Here is a 19,905-nt window from a genome sequence, read left to right on the forward strand (position 1 = left end):
CCGACTCCAGATCATAGTGGGCCTTCTGCAATTCTCCAGTAAGGGGGTGACCAGTCCGGACCAAGGGGTTTTAGGCCAACCTTCCATCTCAGCGGTCCTTTCAAACATCAGCAATAAAGCTTCTGGGTCATCATTTGCAGTCATCTGGTTGAGGAAGCGACCCACATGGATGGCTGAGGGCTTGTCTCCAACACCTTCAATTTTAGCAGGTGACCACTGCGCCAGCGTCTCCAAAACCTCAGTTTTCCTATTTACTGTTCAAACAGCCTTTGCGTTTGTTCCTGTACAGCACCAATCTGTTGGCACAGCACCTTTGTTTGCTCCTGTGAGATAGCGTTGGCCTGCTGCTGTGCAATGTTAGATAACACCAACTGTTTGAGGATTTCCTCCATGTTTAGTCACTCCAGGTACTGGCCCTATCAGTAGTAACATGATATGGCCAGTACCATACCTCCACCATATGTGAGCGGGGAACAGGTAGCAGGTACAAAGCTCCCTGGGATAAGCAGTCTCTCAGGCACAGATACCAAATTCACGAAGGTAGTGACAAAACAGTGCAGTGTTTATTTGTGATATTTACATGTCTATATACAGGTGCTGTACAGTGTCTCAAAAAAAAAACAAAAAACAGAAAAAATAATAGCAAAACAAAAACCTAGCCGTGTCTCGGCACTAACTATACAAAATAAAGGCCCTAACAGGCTGAGCAAGCCTACAGCTTGTCAGCTTCCACATTTACAACTTGCTCTCTTGCCAACCTCTTGCTCTCACAGACAGGAGTTGTCTGAGTGATTTCCCAGGCAGAGAGCACTGGCTGTCTGTCTCAGGTGAACATAATTTGGCCTGGGGGAGAGGACCAGGATCCGAACTGGACCGTGGATCAGAGATACCTGAACATGTATGAGAGGAGCCCAGGAGATGTATAAACCCCTGAACAGGACTTTTCCCAGCTCTCTCTGCAATGCTCTGCTACAACATATATATTATATTGTCAAAAGTATTGGGACACTTGCCTTTACATGAACTTTAATGGCATCCCAGTCTTAGTCCGTAGGGTTCAATATTGAGTTGCACCCTTTGCAGCTATAACAGCTTCAACTCTTCTGGGAAGGCTGTCCACAAGGTTTAGGAGTGCATCTATGGGAATGTTTGACCATTCTTCCAGAAGCACATTTGTGAGGTCAGGCACTGATGTTGGATGAGAAAACCTGACTCGCAGTTTCTTCTCTAATTCATCCCAAAGGTGTTCTATTGGGTTGAGGTCAGGACTCTGTGCAGGCCACTCAAGTTCTTCCACCCCAAACTCGCTCATCCATGTCTTCATGAACCTTGCTTTGTGCACTGGTGCGCAGTCATGTTGGAAAAGAAAGGGGATATCCCCAAACTGTTTCCACAAAGTTGGGAGCATGAACTTGTCCAAAATATCTTGGTTTGCTGACGCCTTAAGAGTTCCCTTCACTGGAACGAAGGGGAAAAGGCCAACCCCTGAAAAACAACCCCACACCATAATCCCCCCCTTCACCAAATGATTTGGGTCACTGCACAAAGCAAGGTCCATAAGACCATGGATGAACGAGTTTGGGGTGGAGGAACATGACCGCCCTTCAACCCGATAGTACGAGCCAGGCTTTTTCATCCATCATCAGTGCCTGACTTCACAAATGCACTTCTGGAAGAATAGGCAAACATTCTCATAGACACACTCCTAAACCTTGTGGACATCCTTCCCAGAAGAGTTGAAGCTGTTAAGCTGCAAAGGGGCGGGCCAACTCAATATTGAACCCTATGGACTAAAACTGGGTTTCCATTAAGGTTCATGTGCGAGTAAAGGCAGCAGTTCCAATACTTTTGACAATACAGTGTATACACACACACACAGATGAAATATGAACAAAGCACATCTTTCTATCTGGACATCCTTTCCTGACTACAAAAGAGGACTACAAATTCTGTGTAAAATCTGTGTTTTAGAAGGCTGTAGAAATTTTTTTCAGGTACAATGTAGGATTATTTGTTTGATATCTGTCTAATACCTGAGGATAGCCACTTCACTGGCTATATGTAAGAGTTTACAATCACTAAGTAAAACTGGAAAAAAAGACAGGTGTCAGTGTTGTATACAGCATCAGACTTGACAGAATGTTCTACTCTTCTCAGTAATTAGCCATCGTTGTTCTATCTAAAGTGTTAATGGACTCTTGTGCTTATATTTTTGTCAAATTGTATGAAAAAAATGCCCTGTCTATAGATGGCTTAACACATATATTGTGTCCTACTGCTCATTAGATTTTAAGACATTGGCCTTGATTGTATAATCTATTCGCAGATTACTATTACAAATATTTAATTCAATTTCTCTGAAAAGGTCTGACTTCTTGCTATGCTTATTTTAAAAAAATATCTAAAAAAGACAGCAGAAACTTGTCTACTTCATAAGCCAGATGACTGTTCTACTGAGCCATATGATTTCTCTGGAAACAATATAGACCCTTGCCAAACATGAGATATTAACCTGGAAGTCCTGGAACTGTATATTTCGGAAAATTTACGAAAGATTTATATTACCTTCCACAATTCAAGTTAATGAATGGTTCTTTTTTGTTGAAAAGAACGCAAATGTTTATGCTCTTGCTAACCATGTAATGCATATATGAAGCAGCAAGAAAAGTGGCCTTCATCGCTCAGCTGGAACACATAAACATTCACAGAAGTCTGAGGTTGTTTGCTGAGAGTATGCACAAAGCAAGTTCCCAGTACACTGGTTAAGCTTTCACCAAAATTTCCAGGTAACGGCTTTTGATTCGTAGCTGGTGGAATGGATCCTATTAATGTAACTGCTGTGATGCAATCACAGCGGTCACATGATAGGGAAGCCACACCCCTACCTGGGCATTAAAGCCCCATGTAAAGGGCCACCAGGAGTCAATGTTAGGGGGTAAAGCTGTAAAAATAAATGTTAACTTGTCTAAACGGAAAGAGACAGTGAACTGAACTAAAATATTCACCTTCAGCATTACAGCTGACAATAACAGACATCTGATCATGCAATATAAACTGGGTAATGACCAGGCAATTTTACACGATTGAGATAGGCTGAGCGGTCTGATGTGTAAAGGCATGAGTCCACTGCAATCAGAAACTGTCGAAAGATAGGACAGCCGTGATCCTTTCGCTTCAGACCTGCACACTAGTATAATCAACAGCTATAGTTAGGAAAGAAGGAAGTTAAAGTGCATAGATCAAAAGAAATTATAAGCGTCACATTTTAATGAAGAAAGTGACTTAAAGTTGATCTTATCATAGCCCCCAGGAACAGTTTTCTAGTCCTGAGTTTAAGGCCAGCTAAAAGCTAGGCATAAGATTTAAGTACTTCGCCCTTCTACCACTAGTTAGCTAGTACACTGCTCCATCTCCAGCACAGCACTGCCACTGGCCACAGACTGTAAGCTAAAAGACTGGTCCTGAAGGACCATGACAAGTGCCATTTTAAGTCTTTTTACGAGTGTGACCATTGTGTTTTTCTCCACTTTTTTCTCTCCCCTCAGTGAATTTTTTATAGTTTATTAAAAAGAGTGTGTATACAGTAACTAAAACGATATCTTTATTTTCAATTTTAAAAAATGCACATGCACTGTCCAAGAGTCTTGATGTGTCTGATAGCGCCGTTAAAACATTCATTGCAAATTAGCCAAATTTTTTCCTGATTTCCTTGCTTGTTACAGACAAAAACAACAGGATGCTTCCCTAAATCAGCCTGCACCAACAAATCATTTTTTAGCCATAAAACTGATTTCTATTAAAAAAAAAAAAAAAAACATAGGCAAATATGTATTATGTATTACTAAAACTATTACAATTTTTTCCAAGCTGGTCAGTTGGCCTACCCTAAGGAACCCTTACCCAACACACTATTTAACGTGAAAGTAAACCTACATATCTGCTTTAAGTCTGACTGTGCTGGCGGGGCTCGAGACCTTAACTCATTCATGGACAGATGCACAGCGGCCACATAATCTATTGTTACTATAATCAAAAAGCTCTACATTGGAGGACTACGACAAAGCAATCTGCTGTCTAAAAAATTTTAATAAAAGAGGTATACACCGAGCTCAATTCATGCAGCCTACATGCTCTACTTCAGGAGTGAGAGTGTATCATCCATTACTGTACAGAATGTCAGCAATGAGGGTCCATTGTTTATTACTCAATTCAATGAAGAGATCACACCCATTAGAAGAATCAAACATTGGGCAATACTGAGGAATGATCCCAAATTGGGTCTTGTGCTTCCTGACAAAACCAAAGTGTTTTTTCCGACAGCTAGAAATGTAAAGAATCTAACCGCTCCCAACAACATGGCAAACCCACGTTATAAAGCACCAAGAAATATACCAAGTTTTCTTTTCATAAATGGCATGTTGTTATAAGAAACTCAAATGCCTTACTTGCCAATTGGCTCCTCATGGCCTGAAAACCTTCTGTGGATCTAAAAACTGGAGCTACAATATTAATCAGTTTCTTACCTGCTCTTCCTCCTACTGTACGTGGCATATTACCTCACCGACCCCCATGGGCTGCGTTATGTAGGCCGTATGATAAAATCATTTCACACCAGAGTAGGTGAACACAGACAGAGTACTGAACAAGGCTCTCCCAAATTTAATGTAGCAAGGCAATATTCTGTCTACCATAACAAGGACCCAGCATCACTGCAGGTTTTTGCAATTCAATCGATCGCTCATTCCATACCCAAAGGGAAGCATTATAGGAAGTTATGTGCCTAGGAAATGTTCTGGATCTTTCAACTGGATAGTCTCCCCCTGCAAGGACTAAACAAAGAACTGTACACATCATTCCTTAAACATCCATTATACCAAGATAACAAAAGATAATTTGTGGGCCATCTTCCTTCCTTCAGAGGCCTATTTTAATGGGACCTTTATGTTCTGATACAGGGCCATTTCATTCATCTGTTTTTTATCCAATTTTTCCATCATTTCTTATAGTTAGAATATAGGGAGCCACCACTTTTAGTATATTTCATCACTCTGCAAATGGTGCCGAACTAAGGTTAGGTCTTCTATTCATATATTGTTCAAATATTGACCGCATTCTTCATCAATTATTTACCAATTTTCTTCACCTAATCCTGCTCCCAGTTTTTATGATGCCATTACGCATATATACATGATACTTCGTTATACATATAGCCATTTGAGATCTATACTCATTTTTAGCAATCTTATTATACTGATCACCATTTACATTTATTACATGCTTTAAATAATCTTATCTATAATAACAATTTAGCATACAGTCTATACTATGTTGTACATTCATGTATTCCTTGTGATATTGGTAATGCATCGCCATTTGGGACACTTTACAGTCTTTCCATCGTCTTTCCACCATTAATCCATTTATCGATATGATTTCTTGTGATATCTGTAATGCAGTGGTTCTCAACTCCTGTCCTTGGGACCCACTAACAGGCTAGATTTTAAGTATTACCTTAAAGAGATGCAGATTAGAATACTGCAATCACTGAGCAGCAAATGATATCACCTGTGATGTATTTCAGTTATCTTGCAAACCTGGCCTGTTAGTGGGCCCCGAGGAGGAGTTGAGAACCACTGTTGTAATGCATTAGCACTATGGATATGTACAGTATATTTTCTACATTCTATTTCTAGGTTTAGTATCCATTCTGAGTCGATCAGTTTACACTGCATGCTTGGATTAATTTTACTACGCATTGCTGGTTTTGACATGACGTCTAGAGTTATAATCATGTACACCAATACATTTATTTATTTTGCTTATTTTGTAATAAGAGATTGTTTTATAGAAAACTTTTTTACCCTAGTACATGATTATCAATTAGTTAATGCACATACCTGGTGTTTTATTATATTTATTTCTTCTGCCTTCGGGTGTAATGTATTTATCTATTTACACATACACTATATTACCAAAAGTATTGAGATGTCTGCCTTTACATGCACATGAACTTTAATGGCATCTTAGTTTTCATTCATAGGGTTCAATATTGAGTTGGCCCACCCTTTGCAGCTATAACAGCTTCAACTCTTCTGGGAAGCCTGTCCACAAGGTTTAGGAGTGTGTCTATGGGAATATTTGACCATTCTTCTAGAAGAGCATTTGTGAGGTCAGGCACTGATCTGGACAAGAAAGCCTGGCCTGCTGTCTACGCTCTAATTCATCCCAAAGGTGTTCTATTGGGTTGAGACCAGGACTCTGTGAAGGCCAGTCAAGTTCCTTCACCCCAAACTCGCTTATACATGTCTTTGTGGACCTTTCTTTATGCACTTCAAAATCATTTGGTGGAGGGGAGATAAGGTGTGGGGTTGTTTTCTGGAGTTGGGCTTGGTCCCTTAGTTCCAGTGAAGGGAACTCTTAAGGTGTCAGCATACCAAGACATTTTGGACAATTTCATGCTCCCAACTTTGTGGGAACAGTTTGGGGATGGGCCCTTCCTGTTCCAACATGACTGTGCACCAGTCATGTCCTTGAGTGTAATGCGTGACTTGAGTCAGGACTAGATACCCACGGTACAACAATTTATTAGTTTCAAGGGAGAGAACATTCTAGGAGCTTAATTTACTTGCTTCAGAGATTTATTGCCACTGTTGACTCCAGGGTAATGCTGAGATCTGATTCCCATTTCTGCATGCAGGCATGACAGGGTGGCGAGGAGCCAGCAATAAGCTGGAAGTACAAGGAGATCAAGCCTGGAAAGAGTGGTGATCCTTACAACAATGATTTTTGAAGGGCGTCAGGGTCATTTCTTTGCCAGTGAAAGGTAACACAGACTTCATGAAGTCTTTAACTTGTAAGTAGCAAAAATGTAAGTTCTAGGCAATTTTTTATCCACTTGCAAAGTATCAAAAGATATAGCACCACGCGATGTCAGGACACAACGCATGCCAGTCAATTTTACATCTATCTGATATTGAAATGCACGTGGCTTTTCCCATCCTGGCAGAAAGGCGTAATTACCTAGAAAGGACATTAAAGGCGAATGGGAGGACTGCAGTGCTCCAAATTACTTAATGTTGTACTATTTAGATACGGAATGTTAAGCAATGGGGTTCCACAGGGAGAATTTATCGTGTGGAAGAAGCCATAGGAGGATATTAAATTCGTACAGTCCATCACTTGGAGGGATACCAAAAGGGGTACTTCAGCTATAGAATGATATTTGGTTAAAGCCACCAATTGGGTTGCATGATAATACTTCTGGAGATGTGGAACCCCCAGACTGCCTCAAGGCCAACTCATGATAAAGGGTTTGTTCAGCTACTTGTGGTCTTTGGTGTGCCAAATACATTTTAGAAGCTGTTGTTGAAGTTCCCATAGGATGGGAGTTGGGATCCTAATGGAAACAAGTACGAGTTTCAGCAAGTTTGTCATCTTGATTGCTACTATGCGGCCAATCCAAGATAATGGGTGGTCCCTCCAAGCAGCTAGTAAAGTTTTGAGTTTACTAAGGGGAACACCTATATTATGTCTCTTTGGTGAAGCCTGCCAATGAACTTCCTTACTTTGAAATCTCTGCTCTTACACACTGAAAGGGTTTTAATACAGAGGAGAGGGTTTTCTATTGCTCATCCTGGGTAAGCAATTAATGAGGATGCTGAAAGTTGCTCGCAAAAAAATGGGATGACATTTCTTGTGCAAGGATGTGTTCCTACATTTTATAATCTGTGCCAAACATTGAAGATGCATTACATATATACATTCTTGTGCTTGGAAATGTTTCTCTAAGAAAAAGTATGTCAAGGGTACTTTAAATTGAGGAAAGATTGCTGACTTATGACTTGACCTTATGAACATGTTTTGTCTGCTCAGTACTATGGCCTTATCACTCTTCCGCAGAATATCCAGTGACTTTGCTTTTGGATTCAGCTTTTTTTTTGGTGTTCATGGTGTTCATGACCTAATATTGCCAATAAGGAATGGGGCCTCTAAAAGGTGACCACCACATGAGCAGCTTTAATATACAAGCAGAGATTTGGTAACATATTTCCTTTATATCAATTTAGCAAAAAAAAGTAACTTGTAGGTTATATGCAGCACACAGTTGCAAATAGCAACACAAATATTTGACTTCTAAAATAAACAGACAAATACATTTTGGATTAGTCTAACAATAAATGTATTCATTCTTGTTTCCACATTCATATATCCTTAAAAGTAGTAATAGTAGAATATCTCACCTATGCAGTATGGACAGCACTGACCCTTCCTCAAGACTGGCCTTGCACAGGTAGCAGGTGGACAGGTTTCTGTGTAGCAGCTTATCTTTCCATCCATGCAGACACAGCTTGTGCAAACATTGGGTTTCCAAGACTCTGCTGCCAAGAAAATGTCTCCCTCCTCATTTTTGCAGTAGCTGGGCAGGCTCTCATTGCTGGGCACTGAGGGCTGTAAAGATTCATCTGGAAGAGTGAATGTAAACATTTAGTGGCAGGAAGTGTCAGCTCAGATCTCCTAAACTGGGCAAAGGAAATGGATATCAGGTACAAAGTGAATTTTCCGTTGGCACTATCTATTGCCGGCCTACTGTCTCTCCAACACAGGTTAGTTTAGAAGGTGGAAAATGCATTTGAATGTTCCATTTTAAAAAGCCACACTTGAAAGTGACCTTCCCATCCAAAACAAAGACAGCTCTGAGAACATGAATTGCTGTGTGGTTAATTCAGAAATGCCTTGCAATAATTCAGCCTCTTACTGGCTTTCCACTAGGTTACTAAATATAAAAACTTATTTTCAAATATTTATGTAGAAATGAAAAGGTCTTGGTCAAAATAATAGTTTCCATACCACACATATTATGCCATACTCTTTTAATAAATTATTTTAAAAAAAAAGCTATTTACCAGCCAATAAAACAGCAGTTTTCGGTAAAGTCTGGAGTGTAGAAAACACCCAAGAATTTCAGAAGTCACTGGTGAGATTTTTCACTCTAGTCTTCCTGCTTCTTACCCTACATTGTCACTAAGTGTCACCCCTACTGCATTCTCCATAATGTAACATACAGTGCCTTAAAAAAGTATTCATACCCCTTGAAATTTTCCAAATTTTGTCATGTTACAACAAAAAATGTAAATGTATTTTATTGGGATTTTATGTAATAAACCAACATAAAGTAGCAAATAATTGTGAAGTCAAAGGAAAATGATAAATGGTTTTTCAAATAAATATCTGAAAAGTGTGGTGTGCATTTGTATTCAGCCCCCTTTACTCCGATACCCCTAACTAAAATCTATTGGAACCGATTGCCTTCAGATGTCACCTAATTAGTAAATAGAGTCCACCTGTGTGAAATTTAATATCAATATGAATACAGCTGTTCTGCGAAGCCATCAGAGGTTTGTTAAAGAACTTTAGAGAACAAACTGCATCATGAAGGCCAAGGAACACACCAGACAGGTCAGGGATAAAGTTGTAAAGAAATTTAAAGCAGGGTTAGGTTATAAAAAAAATATCCCAAGCTTTGAACATCTTACAGAGCACTGTTCAATGCATCATCCGAAAATGGAAAGAGTATGGAAAGAGTATGGCAAAACTGCAAACCTAACAAGACATGGCCGTCCACCTGACAGGCCGGGCAAGGAGAGCATTAATCAGAGAAGCAGCCAAAAGGCCAATGGTAACTCTGAAAGAGAGAAGAAAGAGGTGGGAGAGAATCTGTCCACAGGACAACTATTAGTCATACACTCCACAAATCTGGCCTTTATGGAAGAGTGGCAAGAAGAAAGCCATTGTTGAAAGAAAGCCATAAAAAGTCCCATTTTCAGTTTACGAGAAGCCATTTGGGGGCACAGCAAACATGTGGAAATAGGTGCTCTGGTCAGATGAGACCAAAATGGAACTTTTTGGCCTAAAAGCAAAAGCAATGTGTGGCTGAAAACTAATACCGCACATCACCCTAAACACACCATCTCCACTGTGAAACATGGTGCTGGCGACATCATGCTGTGGGGATGCTTTTCCTCAGCAGGGACAGGAAAGATGGTCAGAGTTGATGGGAAGATGGATGGAGCCAAATACAGGGCAGTCTTAGAAGAAAACCTGTTAGAGTCTGGAAAAGACTTGAGACTGACTCTGAACATACAGCCAGAGCTACAATGGAATGGTTTAGATCAAAGCATATTTACGTGTTAGAATGGCCCAAAGTCCAGACCTAATTCCAATTGAGAATCTGTGTCAAGATTTGAAAACTGCTGTTCTCAGATGCTATCAATCCAATCTGGCACAGCTTGAGCTATTTTGCAAAGAAGAATGGGCAAAAATGTCACTCTCTAGATATGCAAAGCTGGTAGAGACATCCCCAGAAAGACGTGCAGCTGTAATTGCTAAGAAAGGTGGTTCTACAAATTATTGACTCAGGGGAGATAAATATAAATGCATGCCACACTTTTCACATATTTATTTGTAAAAAATGTTGAAAACCATTTATAATTTCCTTTCCACTTCACAATTATGTGTCACTTTGTGTTAGTTTATCACATAAAATCCCAATACATTTACATTTTTGGATGTAACATGACAAAATGTGGAAAATTTCAAGGCACTGTAAATGTAATTCCCTCACAATCATGTGTGGGTAAAGGGCGAGACCCTATCATAATGGCTGACATTTTCAATAGGCTATATAGGATGTGCTAATAGGGTCCAGGTGCATACCTTAACATTGTAATTTATTTTATTGTTTTAATTATTAAACTGACACAGCAAAGGAATGTGAATGCCTGCCTGGTTGACTGACTGTGTTTTTTATTCTTTTAAAAGAATGTGCCTTAATATGCCACCAAAGTATTGCTACTATTGCCCTTCATCCTGCCCCTGGGGTCTCATGCGAATTGGAGCTGGATGTGTGCGGTTATTGGCATTATTATATACTGTACAATAACCCAAAACATTCTACAATGGATTGCTGCTATTGCCCATTTCTTTTTGCCCAATTAAATAAGCATTTTTTTTTAACAAAGTTCTCACTGCAAACAATATTTTAAACAACATTTATTTTAAGAGAAAACAGAAAAGGTTTAGATTAAAAGCAAGGAATATAATTTGAGCATGCTAGGTAGGGTTTCACCCATTGAATTATAAGGTAAGCCTGTCCTCTCTTTGAACTAGTACTGTCTAGCTATGCTGGATGATTGTACTGCCTAGCAGGGGAGCTAGCACTCAGAAGTAAGAACTTCTTGCCCCATTTCATGTATGCTCTAACAATTTTTTCCCGTATACCAGTAAACTCAATTAGAGTCTGACGATGCCTTTTAAAAAAATGTTTCTATAAAATGTAAATTGTTGTACGTTGTATTAGCAATTGCACAATAACTTGCAGTATAAATATGATTTTGCAGTATCGTAGCAGTTACTTAAATATTTCTCTTTACAGTAACATTTTACAATATGTAAACTTACCAACATTAATCATATGAGGTATAAAAGAGGTAAGACCACTGAATTTCCAAAGTTGCTCTGCATTGACGTATTTTCATTGGTAATTGCAGTGTAAATTTGTAAACCTTAAGTACCAAACTGTACGGCTGTTTTGTTTTAGGGAACTAACATATTTTCTACTGAATATTTAATAGGGCTCCAACAAAAGATGTTACAATGTGTAAAAAATGTATACTTCTTATGCTGTTGATGTATCAGACCGTGTAAATCAAGGACATTGTAAATTTGGCGTAATTTCCTGAAGACCTACAGAACATCAGCATCTGTTTCTTCATGTAACCTTTCGCTGTGATCAGAAAAACAGAGTGATACGCCAGAAACTGTGCAGAAAAATGCAATGGAGGAAGATGTACTGCTTATGGACAAAAGTTAATGACTGTCTCAATATAGTTTGCACACATACTTTAAGTTATACATATGTATAGCTGCTGGATTCTGAGTAGCATATCTAAACAGATCACATTAAATAAATAATTCTATTCTATTGTGCAAATTTAGTTACAATTTATACACTGGTCGGAGCACATTTGCTTTTATTCCAGAGATAAGGAAGCTCAGAATAATGCACTGCAGAAGGGTTATAACAGATATTTTCTGTGCTTTTAGATACAAGACAATGCACTCTGAACTATATTGTATTAACAACGTAATATTATAACATACACATTCATTTTTCTGTTCTTATTACCCTACTTCATAAGATAAGCCTTGTCCGTACTTGAGAATGTGCATTAAAACAAAGGTACTGTAAATCAAAAGTGGAGCAAAAACTGTAAAAAAAGCCATAAGAAAACAGTTAAACAAAATGGGTGTGAAGCTTATGATATCGTGTTTGCAAAACACTTACTGTATGCACCTATTATGCGGTACACATGCACCCAGTAGGATCAAAGTAAATTCAAAGTAATTTTAAATGACACTCCCATATAGAAACTGACCTGGCCTAAAGGATTACTAAGATAACAGCAGTAGTGTTAAATCAATCTCTGTGTATATGTGGAATTACTTGTACCCTAACAAAGGCTGCACATGGGGGTGCAAGTTCTGCCCCTGTTGAAAATAAGGTGGATGTAAACGCAATCACTAAAATTAAATCACAAGTAGTTATTTTAGGTTTGTTTTCTTCAAATGGCTTAAAAAGATTGCCTAAAGTTTTGGCAGTTAGTACCGCAGCCAACACTGTACCCCCAACATTAGCGTTGCATCTACGATAGACACTAGTGCTGGTGTCATGTCTTCATCTATATCTTGCTTGGCCATTCACAAAATGCAGCTTGTGATGACACTGTGTTTAGTGAATGGCCAAGCATTGACATGACCTTAGCACTGATTTTGGCAGGGAAAGAAGTATGGCAAAAAGCTAACCAGTTAATCTCCGGAAGATTTACTGGCCTTCATGACCAGGCCATGTTTTGCAATACAGCACTGATTTACTTTAAGGGCTCGTTTACACTAAAATGGTTAGCTTACAGTCCTGTTTACATCTTGCTTTTGTGCTGCATTAAAAAGTATACCTCATGTCACATTAGTGGTGCTTCAAAGCATCTTCAAAGCCCCATAGAAGTCTATGACAAAGCTCGCTTGAAGAACCTGCAGCTTTTGAAGAGGCTTTAATTCAACTTTAGCTTTGCTTTGTTTTGGAGGTATTGCAGGTATGAGATATCAACACACAGGGCAGGGCTTTAAAAAAAAACCACCAAAGCATCATCGAAGCACCACTAAAGCATCACCGAAGCATCGCAGATGCATCAAAAACACATAAAAAAAACATGCTGAAGCGGTAGGTGCTTTACTGTGTGTTGAATTCAAAGCAAGTGTAAATGGGCCCTAACTGACAATTGCGCAGTCATGCAACTCTGTCCATAAATGAAATGTATGTCAATTCTACTCCTACAAATAGAGCTTTCTTTTGGTGGTATTTGTTTACCACTGGGTTTTTTATGCTATAAACAAAAAAAGACCAACAATTTCGCAAAAAAAAAAAGACAACATTTTTTACTTTCTGGTATAAAACATATCCAATGAAAAAAAAAATCAAATTTCTTAATAAATTTAGGCCAAAATGCTACATATTTTTGGTAAAAAAAATCCAAATAAGCGTATATTGCTTGGTTTGCGCAAAAGTTATAGCATCTAGAAACTCTTGTCTATATACTGGAATTTTTATTGTTTTTACATTTCTTTGTACTAGTAATAGTGGCAATCAAAGACTTATAGTGGGACTGCGATATTGCAGCTGACAATCTGACACTTTGTGGGAACCAGTGACACTAATACACTGTACTAATGACACTGGCTGGGAAGGGGTTAAACATCTAGGGTGATTTTTTTTTTGGGGGGGAGGATGTCTGCCTAACCTGTGTTTATGTGTACATACGTGTGTGATGTTTTTACTAAGGGATGTGCTGGATTTTATTCCCAGCTTTGCAGGGAAACAAAATCCAGCACTTTCCTGCTGACAGGACGGAGCTCTGCCTTGTTTACATAAGCAGAGCTTCATCCTGTCTCTGTCCTTGCCAATCAGCAGGTATCAGCGGACTTCCATTGGTCGGCACCCACTGATCCGCACCAGCAGATCCGGCGTACACTTCTCCTGTGTGCCGGTTCCGGGCAATCTTTATTGGGTGGCATGGGATGACGTCAGACACTGGGCCGGCGCTATAAGCTGAACTGCACATGCACAGCTTAGTTTGTATGGCCAGGGAAGACAGAGCATGCAGGTAGGTGCATTTATTGCAGAAGAGACCATGAGGGAAATTTACTAAAGCTAGAGAGTGCAAAATCTGATGCAGATCTGCATAGAAACCAATTACCTGCCAGGTTTTTTAGTCAAAGCTTAAGTGAACAAGCTGAAGTTAGAAGCTGATTGGCTACCATGCACAGCTGCACCAGATTCCAGTTTTGGTAAACCCCCCCCCCCATATCTCCTCTGCAATAAAAAGCCTGTCAGCTCACTGTTTGTAAGGCCCCATTCACACATAAGCGTTTTGTAGCTACAAAACGCTGGAGAGGAAAAAAACAATCATTCTCTATGGAGATGGTTCACATCTCCACTCCAAAACGCCTGAAGCCAGAAGCTCCAAAACACCTGATGCTCAAACAAGTTCTGGAACTTTTTTTTTTAGGTATATTTGGGCGTTTTTCTGCTTTTTACATTGGTGACCTTTTGACCTGTATAAAATGGCGGCAAAAACGCGGCAAAATTGCGGTAAAATCGCACGACTTTGTGCCTTGAAACGCTATGCTCAGGTGTGAATGGGGCCTTAGAGCGTAACAATTTTCACTTTAAGATGTAGCAAAGGATAAACAAACAACAAAACAAGCATTTTATTTTGAATAGGCAATTGCTTTAGCAAAAAATGTCCTTAAATTAGGGTTTATATGTACTTTAAGATTTATTGTCCCCTAATACTAAACCCGACATTTTCCAGTACTGTATGCTAAAAAACAGTCTCACACCATGATGTTCCCACCTCCAAACTTCACTGTTGGCATGGTGTTTTTGGGGTGATGTGTAGTGCCATTTGACCTCCAAACATGGTGTGTATTATGGCATACAAAAGAGTTCAATTTTGGCCTCATCTGAACAGATTATATTTTTCCAGTATTTCATGCCTGTCTAAATGTTATGCAGCAATCTTTAAACAAGCTTCAACATGCTTTTTTTTTTCAGCAATGGAGTGTTGCGCGGCCAGCGTGCATACAGGCCAATAGCAGTTGAGTGCATAACTTAGTTTTCTTTAAATCAATTGCACATGCTAATTCCAGGTCTTTCTGAAGCTCTCCACAAGTGGTCCTTGGCTCTTTATGGTTTATGGTGAAATTATGTTCTTTCCCCTTCCGGATTATGGCTCCAAAAGTGCTCACTTGGACATTCACAAGTGTAGAAATCCTTCTGTAACCAATGGCATCAGTATGTTTTGCAACTATAAGGTTGCGAAGGTCTTCAGAGAGCTCTTTCTGTCAGTAACCATGAATCAGACAGACAGAAGTACAGTTAAATCACACTTGTTTAATAATAATAATAAAAAAAAAAAAAACGGTAAACTGAGTAAACGTAGTCAAAACATAGCCATAGAGTTCATAAACCAGAACGGATAGTCAGACAAGCCAAAATGTCAGAGAGCCAGAAGGAATGTCAGCCAAGCAAGTCTTTAACAGGAACACAGGAGAGCGTCTCTAGAGATGTGACCAAGGCAAAGGCAGAGATCATCTGGACTGGATGGCTTAAGTAGGTAGGACCAACGAGCAGGATCATCAACAGGTGAGTCACCGTGGAGAGATAGGAGCTGGCAATTAGCCAACAGCTAAGCGGCCATCTCAGAGAAGGAAGGGCTGGGCCCAGCCCTGACAGTACACCCTCCTCAACGACCCCTCCCCCTCAAAGGACCACCAGGCTTAAGGGGAAAACATCTAAGGAAATCACGGAGGAGGACAGGGGCATGTACGTCCGTAGATGGACCCCAAGAGCGTTCCTCCGGGCCGTACCCTTTCCAATGCACCAGGTACTGTATGCGCCTAAGGGAGTCAACAATGGCCTGAACAGAGTGAGGACGTGGCACTGAGGTGGTAAAGCGGTTGCAGACCAAAGGTTTTAATAAGGAGACATAAAATACATTTGAGATACGCATATTAGAAGGAAAGTCTAATGCATAAGCCACTGGGTTAATCCTGCGAAGAATACGGAAAAGCCCAATAAACCGAGGTGCGAACACAAAGTTGGAGGTTGCGAGATGACAGCCAGGCCCTGTCCCCAACCTGGTAGGAAGGCGCAGGCAGGCGTCTGCGGTCACATGGCATCCGTACCTATCATTAGCATGTCGCAAAGCCTCCTGGACTTGTGCCCAAGTGGAACGAAGACCTCCTCCTCTAACGCAGGAATACTCTGCAGAACAAGAGAGTCAGGCAGCATGCAAGGTTGGAAACCATAGTTCGCCATAAACGGGACAATCGGGAAGCAGAATTCAAGGCACTATTGTGAGCAAACTCTGCCTACAGTAAGAGATCTGACCAGTTATGATGGTCAGAAATATAGCAATGTAGGAATTGCTCCAAGGACTGATTGACTCGTTCTGCAGCCCCATTAGACTGCGGGTGATACGCAGAGGAGGAAGCAAGCTGAATTCCCAACTCTGCACGAAAGGCTCACCAGAACCAGGACACAAACTGACTACCCCTGTCTGAAACAATCACCTTGGGTAGCTAATGTAAGCGAAAGATCTCACGAGCAAAAATGGAAGCCAGTTCTTTAGAAGTGGGCAACTTCTTAAGTGGAATACAATGAGACATTTTTAAGAAACGGCCAACCACCATAAGGATAACTGTGTTGCCCTGGAAGTTGGGTAACTCCACAATGAAATCCATAGACAGGTGGGTTCAGGGCCTCTCTCCATTGTGTATGGGTTGTAGGAGACCCACTGGAAGGTGTTGTGGGGTCTTACTCTGAGCACACATGGAACAGGCAGCTATGAAGGCGATTACATCAACACATAGAATAGGCGACGTTGTTGGGAAATGGCCCAAAAGAGTTGATTCTTCCCAGGGTGGCCAGCATCCTTGCGAGAATGGTAAGTCTGGAGTACGGCAGTACGGAGACTCTCTGGGACAAAGTAGCGGTCACAAGGAGGAACATGGACCTGAGCAGCAAGAATTTTGTCACTCAAAGGAGAAGTAAGACTGGTGTGAACCATAGCCAGAATACGATCCAGAGGAATCACAGGACCAGAACTGACTCCATGTTGGAAGTGGAGGAAAATTGTTGTGACAAATCGTCAGCCCTTACATTCTTAGTACCGGGTAAGAATGAGACAATGTAATTGAAACTTGATAAGAAAAGAGCCCATCCTGCCCTTCTGGGAGAGAGGCATTTAGCCTCAGACAAGAATGTGAAATTCTTATAGTCAGAAAGATTGAGAACCGGCACAGTGGTACCTTCAAGGAGATGTCTCCATTCTTTCGGGGCTAAAACCAATCTCATAATTGCACTCCGCAGGTGACAATTTCTTAGAAAAGTAGCCACAAGGATGCATAGAGCTCTCAGAGGTAGGATGTTGAGACAGAAGTGTGCCAACACCAGTCTCAGAAGCATCAACCTCAAGGATAAAAGGTAATGTAGGATCAGGATGTGCCAACACAGGAGCAGAAACAAAGGCAGCCTTGAGACTCTCAAAGGCCTTAATGGACCCCAGAGACCAACTCTGTGGGTTGCCGTCCTTTTTGGTCATATCAGTCAGGGGCTTGACCAGAGACGAGAAGTTACGAATAAACTTCCGATAATAGTTGGCAAAGCCAAGAAAACACTGCAGAGGACATAAACCCACGGATCAGGGCCACTGTAGGACAGCTGAAAGTTTCTCTGGGTCCATCAAAAAAACAGCAGTGGAAATTACATAACCCTGGAATTTAACCTGCTCACAATGGAATTCGCACTTTTCCAATTTACAATAGAGTTTGTTCTTTCTCAGTTTCTGAAGCACACAACAGACATCTGTGTGGTGGCTCTCCAGGGACTTGGAAAATATGAGGATATCGTCGAGATAAACCACCACACATAACTGCAACAAATCTCGGAGGACATCGTTAATAAATTCATGGAAAACTGCCAGGGCATTACGAGGTACTCATAATGGCCTGTTCTGGTATTAAACGCAGTTTTCCACTCGTCGCCCTCCTTAATCCTCACGAGATTGTACGCTCCTCTCAAATCAAGCTTTGTGAAAACCATTGCTCCCTTGAAGCGGTCAAATAAGTCTGTGATCAACAGAATTGGATTGGCATTCTTAATTGTAAAACGATTGAAACCCCTATGATCAATACAAGGTCTCAGTTCACCACTCTTCTTCCTCACAAAGAAGAAACCAGCACCAGCAGGAGACGAGGATTTGCGGATGAAACCTCGAGAAAGTGCGTCTGCAACATACTCCTCCATGGCCTTATCCTCCAAGACCGACAAAGGGTAAACCCAACCACGAGGGGTTATGGCACCAGGTCAAAGGTCAATTGCGCAATCATACGACCGGTGTGGAGGCAAATTATCGGCATGACCTTTGTCAAAGACATCGCTAAAATCGAGGTACTCCTCCAGCAGGGAGGAGAGTGAAGAGGTGCACAGGACCTTGGCTGCCTTCCTGAAGCATGTCTAACTGCAATGTGGCGACCAGAAAAAAACCTCAGCAAGGAGCCAATCAAAACAGGGGTTGTGCCTCTGTAAGGATAACCGATAACCAGCAGAAACTTAGGTGAGGAAATAACTTGGAATTGGATTATCTCATGGTGAAGAGCCGCTACGGCCATGGACAATGGAACAGTCTCATGAGTCACAGGGGCAGGCTGTAGAGGTCTCGCGTCAAGAGCCTCAATGGCAAGTGGAGTGTCATGCAGCTGCAGCGGAATCAAGTGCTTTGATACAAAGGCAGCATCAATGAACAGGCCTGCAGCCCCAGAGTTGATTAGAGCCTGTATCTTAATGGACGACTCAGCCCAAGAAAGGGTAACCGAAACTAGGGGCTTATCCTTCTGGATAACTGGGGACGAAACAACGACACCTAAGGTCTGTCTGTGACAGGACCCCAAGGTTCGGGCATTCCCTGGACGGGTAGGACAAGACTTCAAAAAGTGACCTGCCTGGCCACAATAAAGGCACAATCTCTCCCTCCTCCTAAAGGTTCTCCTATCCGCAGAGAGACGCGTAAAACCTAAGTGCATAGGTTCACCTTCCCTGACTGACTCAGTGCCAGGAGGCAAGGGTGGGACTGCAAAGCTCGAAGACAAATGTACAGGAGGCTTCCGCAAGCACTCCTTAAAAGATAGTCTTTCTCTGAGTCTGGAGTCAATGAGGATGGCAAACGTCATCAACTTCTCCAGCTCAGTGGGTATATCTCGGGCTGCTATCTCATCCTTGATGGCAAGAGACCATGAGAAAAAGCAGCCATGAGGGCCTCATTGTTCCAAGCAACCTCTGTTGGCAGAGTATGGAATTCAATGGCGTAATCGGCAACAGTTCTCATACTCTGATGGACATGAGGCACTTGGCAGCAGAAGCAGAGCGTGCGGGAACGTCAAATACACTTTTAAAAGAAGCCACAAATTCTGGGTAACTCAAGACAACAGGTTTTTGCGTCTCCCATAGAGGGTTTGCCCAGGCCAAGACTCTCTTTTAGAAAGCAAAGATATCATAAAACCTACTTTGCTTCTGTCCGTGGGAAACGCCCGGGGCAGCATCTCAAAGTATATCTCAACCTGGTTGAGAAACCCTCTGCATTGGACTGGATCGCCCCCAAATCACTGGGGAAGAGGAGCGGAAATAGACATACCTCTTATAGAGGTAATACTCGAGGTGCCTGCACAGAGACTGGAGCAGCAGCAGGGACGGCCTGCAACAGGTTTTACCGGAGCAGCCACAGTGGGATG

General features: G+C 41.2%; 1 protein-coding gene across 4 annotated transcripts in view; it reads right to left on the bottom strand.

Moving 5' to 3' along the window:
- Window positions 1-19,905, bottom strand: part of CRIM1 (cysteine rich transmembrane BMP regulator 1) — a 1,688,666-nt gene that overhangs the window by 109,263 nt on the left and 1,559,498 nt on the right. For all 4 annotated transcript variants that reach the window (XM_073627709.1, XM_073627706.1, XM_073627710.1 and 1 more), the window contains one exon: window positions 8,241-8,462. In XM_073627709.1, coding sequence (XP_073483810.1) covers window positions 8,241-8,462 — 222 coding nt within the window. The remainder of the gene's footprint in view (window positions 1-8,240; window positions 8,463-19,905) is intronic.

This window comes from Aquarana catesbeiana, linkage group LG04 (genome assembly GCF_042186555.1).
Source record: "Aquarana catesbeiana isolate 2022-GZ linkage group LG04, ASM4218655v1, whole genome shotgun sequence".
Lineage (NCBI taxonomy): Eukaryota > Metazoa > Chordata > Amphibia > Anura > Ranidae > Aquarana > Aquarana catesbeiana.